The 7,555-nt window shown below is 44.1% G+C and overlaps 1 protein-coding gene across 1 annotated transcript; it reads right to left on the reverse strand.

Annotated features, from left to right (window-relative positions):
* Positions 1–2,055: 2,055 nt before the first annotated feature.
* On the reverse strand, positions 2,056–7,349 carry LOC141147739 (gamma-crystallin 1-like). The gene is made up of 3 exons (XM_073634922.1): positions 7,319–7,349; positions 6,945–7,187; positions 2,056–2,354 (listed from the first exon to the last, which is right to left on the reverse strand). Exons 1-3 carry the CDS (start codon positions 7,325–7,327, stop codon positions 2,085–2,087), a joined length of 522 nt encoding a protein of 173 aa, XP_073491023.1. The 5' UTR covers positions 7,328–7,349; the 3' UTR covers positions 2,056–2,084.
* Between the last annotated feature and the right edge of the window lie 206 nt (positions 7,350–7,555).

Raw genomic sequence — 7,555 nt, forward strand, 5'->3', positions numbered from 1 at the left:
GTGTACTTTGAGTATTTAGGGTACAGTGGAATTTCCTAAGTTTGTTGGATTTAATGGTGGGGTGTATTAAATATGCTGTACTGATTGGTAGGGTGTTCTGGCAGATAATTTCATGAGTCACCCTTTTTGTCCAGTGCCCCAGTAACTTTAGAGCAGAGTGTCAGTGGGTTCTGGATATATTGAGTGTGTTGGGGTGAATAATGCTGCACTGAGTGGTGGTGGTGAGTGGAGGGCACTGGGTGTATTAGGGTAAATGCTGCTGTTTATTGAGTGTATTGTAGTGATTGGTGGGGTGTGCTAAGATCCTGTCAGGTCTTCCTAACTTTTCATGAGTCGACAGTATCATCATCCATTTTCTATTCATCTCTAGTGCCAAAGTCATAACATAATCCCCCCGCTGCCAAATGATTTGGACCAGTGCACAAAAGTGAGGTCCATTAAGAAATGGATGAGCGGGTTTGGGGTGAAGGGTCTTGACTGGCCTGCACAGAGTCCTGACCTCAACCCGATAGGACACCTTTGGGATGAATTAGAGTGGAGACTGTGAGCCAGGCCTTCTCGTCCAACATCAGTGCCCCAACATCACAAATGTGCTTCAAACATTACCATGGACACACTCCTAAACCTTGTGGACAGACTTCCCAGAAGAGTTGAAGCTCTCTTAACTGTAAAGGGTGGGCCAACTCAATATTGGACCCTATGGACTAAGACTGGGATGCCATTAAATTTCACGTGCATGTAAAGGCAGACGTCCCATTACTTTTGACAATATAATGTATGTCAGTTTTCCTGCAGCAGGTTCTATACACTGTACAGATGCGCCACTTTACAGGCAGACCAAGGGGACCCCCCCCCGGCACTATAGTTGAGGGAATTTTTCATTTTTATTGTTTCACTTTAATCATCATTAAAATCACTGCTCCTTTAAAAACAATATTTTTTTTTTTTAATTTGCATTGATACATGTCCCCCAGGGCAGTACCCGAGCCTCCACATGCCCTTTTTTGGCCAATAACTTGCATATAAGCCTTCAAAATGGGGACGTTTGATTTTTCATGTTTGGGTCCCATAGACTTTAGTAGAGTTTGCGGCTTGGGTCCGAACTTTTTCTCTGTTCGGGAGATCTGGTGCAAACCAAGCTTGGCCCATCAATAATGACAACATTTTTGTTGCCTTTTGCAAATTCACTTAGTTCCATTCTGAACTTTTCTGAATGCTCATGCTTCTGGAAATGTGGAATGTTGTCCTTGAGCATATGATCTCATTCTGTAAAAAATTACAAACAAAAAAAGAACAGCAAAACACATCTGTGAAATCACTAAAAAAACACAATAAACATGTCATCCAAAAAGTCAGTGTAGTGCTCCTTTTATCATACTTTAGGCATATATTAAGTGTGTCATAACCATGTTTTTGTCCAGTGTTGAAAATGTATAGAGTTGTGTTATCTTTTTTAGTTACGTTTTTTTTTTCTTTAAAGTACGTAATTTCAGTTCATTGTTCATCTCTGCTTTTTGAAAGTTGTATTTTGTTCCCTTCATGCAGAGAACAGTGGAGAGGATTTAGTCAATGAATCAGTAGACGTTTAGACTACACAGGAAATTCCTTTTGTTCTGTACATGAAAAAGAATGGCCATGTGAATGACTAATTCCTGCTGGAAGTTTTAGTAGAATGCTTACCTGTTCAGTTTTTGCCTCGTCCTGTTACTAAACTAATGTTGTTAAAAACTGATTGCATGTAGTATTTTCTTGGGTTTATAATTTGTGCAAAGATATTGTTCTACTTCTTTTATCAAAGGATCTGTCCTTCTAAAAATGATATATCAGTTACTGGTAGATGCTGAAAACTTAAACTAACTGTCAATTTCAAAATAAATTTGTAAAATATTTTAAAATTAAAATTTTGCTTACAGTGTGATGGGAATGTGCCCTAAACCTACATTTATACTTTCTTTCACTACTAATTTCATCCAAGAAGCAATGTGAATTAGATGTGTTGGTGTGCATTTAAAAGACAAAACAACATTAATCATATGCATTTTATTATCAGGGAGGCACCATGATAAAATATAAACTCAGGATTTCTAATATTGTACTCTTCTGAATGAACCAATTCTGGGGTACATGGCTCCCCACTCAGTGTATCTCCTGTACTCTCCAGGTTTCAGATAATACTGTCGTCCTCTGTAGCTGGGCTCATCATAAAACATCCAATGCCCATCAAGCACATTACAGGAGTGGATTTCATGGAACCGGAACTGCTCAAAGACATTAGGACAGTCTTCAGTGAACTCCATCATCTGCCCTTCAAAGTCTTCCCTCTCATAGATCCTTAGACGGAACGGTCCACGGTGCTTTAGATAAACAAAGTATGTATTAATAGGGTAGTATTTTGCTTCTTGGGTAGCTGTGGAACAAATATATATCACCTCATATTGAGATATGCAAATAATCAGAAAATGATTCAAAAAATAAAGTCCCACAATGTGAAAGAAACAAATCAGTGCTTCACTGCTTAGTGATCAGACCAGGTGCTCCTCATGGATGTAAACTCACACTGGATGTTGACCACCTATCTCTAATGTGGTCACTTGCGCTTAGTGGAGAAAGAAAGAAACCCCTAGATAGTGTCTTTAATGGCTGGCCACACTGCAGATACTCCTCCAATGGTGGGGGGTGGGGGGATGGCAAAGGTGGAAGCCCATAGCATAAAAATGTTTTTTATTTAGTAAAAAATACAATAACAAACATAGGTACACTCACATTTTCTGGTGCCTGTAGTCTGGCACCCAGTGTGTTCAGCATGTGTAGATAAAGGGGAATAGTCCAGCCGGTGTCCGATCGATACCACTAAATAGGATTATTTGTTTGTTTATTGTATTATTTACTAAATAAAAAAAACGGTTTTATGCTATGGGCTCCCCCCTGTCATTGCCCCCCTCCATTGGAGGAGTATCTGCAGTGTGGCCTGCCATTAAAGGGTTTATTGCTTTCCCCACTAAGCGCAAGTGACCACACTAGAGATAGGTGGTCAACATCCAAGGTGAGTTTACATCCATGTGGGGCACATGGTCTGTTCAATAAGCAGTGGAGCACCGATTTGTTCATTTGGAATTTGAGCAAGAGCACTTTCTTTCACATTGTGGGACTTTATTTATTTTTTGATTCATTTTCTGATTATTTGGATTAACTATTTTGTTTAAGCTAGCACAGTGTTTGTTTATATTTCTGAATTGAAGTGTTGCTGTTGAGCTAACATTTATACTGCTACTGCTATTTTTGTTGCACATTTTTTTTTCCATTCATTTCTTTGGCGCAAAGTTTTCTTTTTTCAATATTGAGATATGCATTGTTGATAAAACTCAATTTTCCTGACTGTAGGTTGCATTTGACAATGATAGGAACAATATTTTTTTTAAGTTGTTTTCTATTTTTAGTGTATATTTACCCAAACCTTTCCTAAATCTATTACTAGTAAGCTTTATATATATATTATACTATTCTTACACTATTAGTCCCTGTAGATTATCCCCCCATAAGTGTTTACATTTTTGCATTGTGGTATTGCAAGCAGCACAAATTTATCAGGCTACCTCCATAATAAAGTAGACCTGTTTTAAAAGGTATATGGGGACTACCACTAATGAACTGGTTGACTCTGTATTATGCTGAACCACTGTCTTTAGTACTTTGAGTTGCAGATAAGGAAAGTTGGAGAAAAGTTGAAGCTACTTATTAACATACTTGTTTCTGATTGGTGATCCGTGGTATTAAAATTGAAAGGTTAGTATCACAGCCAAACAATAAGTATTTTTTAATGTAGAGGTCAGCTATTGCAGCCATCGTGTTTCTCCAATGACTACAAACTGTTCTAAAAAATTCTAATATTGTGTGGGAAAAGGCTAAATTAGACTTATGCCGCGTACACACGAGCGGACTTTCTATCCTACTTGGTCCGGCACACTTTCCGACGGACTTTGTCCGCCAGGTGCGCCGGACTTTAAAACGGACGGACTTGCCCACACACGCCGGGACTTTCCGGCGGGCTAAGTCCGCCCGTCTTTCCGACGGACTTTCGCCGGACTTTCAGAATGAACGGACTTGCCCACACACGGACAAGTCCGTTCATTTTGAACGTGACTCAGGTGCGACGGGACTAGAAAAGGATGTCAATCTTGCCGCTTTTATCGGCGAGATTGACACCTTACTAGCCCCGTCGCGGGGCATACCAGGCCCTTAGGTCTGGTATGGATTATAAAGGGGAACCCCGCTACGCCGAAATAACGGCGTGGGGTCCCCCTAAAATCCATACCAGACCCCGATCCGAGCACGCAGCCTGGCCGGTCAGGAAAGGGGGTGGGGACGAGCGAGCGCCCCCCCCCCCCCTCCTGAACCGTACCAGGCCGCATGCCCTCAACATGGGGGTGGGTGCTTTGGGGGAGGGGGGCGCCCTGCGCCCCCCCCCCCAAAGCACCTTGTCCCCATGTTGATGAGGACAAGGGCCTCTTCCCGACAACCCTGGCCGTTGGTTGTCGGGGTCTGCGGGCGGGGGCTTATCGGAATCTGGGAGCCCCCTTTAATAAGGGGGCCCCCAGATCCCGGCCCCCCACCCTATGTAAATGAGTATGGGGTACATGGTACCCCTACCCATTTACCTAGGAAAAAAGTGTAAGTAATAAAACACACTACACAGGTTTTTAAAATATTTTATTAAACAGCTCCGGGGGGGGGATCTTCCTCCGGCTTCGGGGGTCTTCTTCCGGCTTCGGGGGTCCCTCCGCTTCATCTTCTCCCGGCGTCCGGTTGGTTCTTCTTCGCTCTCTTCTCCCGGTGTTCCTGTTCTTCGGCCGGCTCCTCTGCTGTCTTCAATTAGCTCTCTTGCCAGCAGAGGTCCGGACTTCTGGGCTTCTGGGCTTCTTCTCTTCTCTTCTCCAGATGTTGACACGACGCTCTCTCCTGCTGGACTGCTCTCCGAGGGCTGCGTTGTGACTTATATAGGCGGAGACCCCGCCCCCTTTTGATGTCACAGTCCCTGGGCATGCTGGGACTGTGACGTTTTAGGGGGCGTGGTCAACATCACCCAGTGACCACGCCCCCTAAAACGTCACAGTCCCAGCATGCCCAGGGACTGTGACATCAAAAGGGGGCGGGGTCTCCGCCTATATAAGTCACAACGCAGCCCTCGGAGAGCAGTCCAGCAGGAGAGAGCGTCGTGTCAACATCTGGAGAAGAGAAGAGAAGAAGCCCAGAAGCCCAGAAGTCCGGACCTCTGCTGGCAAGAGAGCTAATTGAAGACAGCAGAGGAGCCGGCCGAAGAACAGGAACACCGGGAGAAGAGAGCGGAGAAGAACCAACCGGACGCCGGGAGAAGATGAAGCGGAGGGACCCCCGAAGCCGGAAGAAGACCCCCGAAGCCGGAGGAAGATCCCCCCCCCGGAGCTGTTTAATAAAATATTTTAAAAACCTGTGTAGTGTGTTTTATTACTTACACTTTTTTCCTAGGTAAATGGGTAGGGGTACCATGTACCCCATACTCATTTACATAGGGTGGGGGGCCGGGATCTGGGGGCCCCCTTATTAAAGGGGGCTCCCAGATTCCGATAAGCCCCCGCCCGCAGACCCCGACAACCAACGGCCAGGGTTGTCGGGAAGAGGCCCTTGTCCTCATCAACATGGGGACAAGGTGCTTTGGGGGGGGGGGCGCAGGGCGCCCCCCTCCCCCAAAGCACCCACCCCCATGTTGAGGGCATGCGGCCTGGTACGGTTCAGGAGGGGGGGGCGCTCGCTCGTCCCCACCCCCTTTCCTGACCGGCCAGGCTGCGTGCTCGGATCGGGGTCTGGTATGGATTTTAGGGGGGACCCCACGCCGTTTTTTTCGGCGTAGGGGCTTCCCTTTATAATCCATACCAGACCTAAGGGCCTGGTATGCCCCGCGCTCGCCGCAATAGGAAAATGTGTTTTTCCTATTGCAGCGAGCGTGAGATGCAATACCCTGCCCTCGTGTTGTATCTGGTCCGTCGGACCAGCCTACACACGAGCGGGCTTTCCGTCGGACCAGCACACACACGAGCGGACTTTCCGCCCGAAACTGAGTCCGGCGGAAAGATTTAGAACTTTCTTCAAATCTAGGTCCGGCGGGCTTTTGGGAAAAAGTCCGCCGGAAAAGTCCGCCGGTGCCTACACACGGGCGGATTGTCCGGCACACTCTGGTCCGCCGGACCAAGTATGCCGGAAAGTCCGACCGTGTGTACGCGGCATTAGCGTTCAACTGATTTTTATGTTGCTAGTATTCTTTCAGAAGATAATTGTATAATTATCTTATACAATTACCCTCCAAACAAGGTCCATGTTCAGATGTGAATAAATTAATCTTTAGCAAGCAAAGACAGGCAGTTTTCACAACCAAACCAAACCAGAAATCATGTCATAATCATATAACTATGTCATCTTGTAAAATGCTTTTATTTGATCCTCACTGCATAGATGAGACGTAATCTCTCTCTGCCAGTTTTGGAGGATACAGTGCATTTATTAAGTGTATTTGAGATGTATAGTTCTCTCTTAAGCCAAAAGTATTTTTTGACATTTTGGATAGGGGAGCAGTAATAATTGTTGCCATTTTTTATGCATTTTGTTTGAGAGAATAGGTCCCAATGACAATATTTTTACTGTGGCAGAACGTGTGGCAAATATCCAGAGGCACAGAGGTGGTATCATTCCCTCACCCTATTAAGAGAAATTCCACCTTACTACCTTTCCTGATCATAACATTGTCACCAGAACAGGAAGCATCAGAAATCACCCACACAGGGGTTCTAACTCCTTCCTGCTCTATCCCATAAAAGATGCTTACAGATATACAGTACTTTAAATAATCTCATGCTTTCATGTATTTTAGAAAATAACTGTGATTTTATAATTGTGAAGTTATAATTTTTTCTCACTTGTGGAGAAAGATGGCAAGACCTGATAGAGTCATTGAAGCCTATCCATTGCTTGAAATCAGGGTATTCTCCTCTCCTAAGAAGATATTGATGTCCTTTGTAGTTTGGTTGTTCATACAGGATCCAGTTTCCATTCTCAACCCAGATAGAGTTACATCGACTGAGGTATGGTGATAAATCAGAACAGTCAGAGTTACACTCATAGGAGCGACCGTGAAAGTTCCTGTCCTCGTAGAAGGTGATCTGCAAAATACCATTACAAAGCTTACTGTATCTGCTTTTTTTAAGCCTGTTGTATCATTAAAAATGAATTCTACAAATTGGAAAAATATTATGTTTAAACTTTATAGATGAACACACACGTTGGCCCTTACCTTCACCATTTTCACTGATGGTGGGCTGTGGCAGATCAGTGCTGAAAAAATACAAATGAAGGACTTTATATAGACTGCCTTTTGCTGATTTCTATAAAAAATACACCTAAAAGAACCATGACCTTTTCTGTCAGCTGTGGATAATGTATAGATCTTTTGTTTTTGTAGCTGGCGAGATAATTCTCACCTTGTTTAGTTTGTTTATGCACAGTTTCTGAAAGCTTATTGTTTAACTGG

The sequence above is a fragment of the Aquarana catesbeiana genome, linkage group LG06 (genome assembly GCF_042186555.1).
Source record: "Aquarana catesbeiana isolate 2022-GZ linkage group LG06, ASM4218655v1, whole genome shotgun sequence".
Classification (NCBI taxonomy): domain Eukaryota; kingdom Metazoa; phylum Chordata; class Amphibia; order Anura; family Ranidae; genus Aquarana; species Aquarana catesbeiana.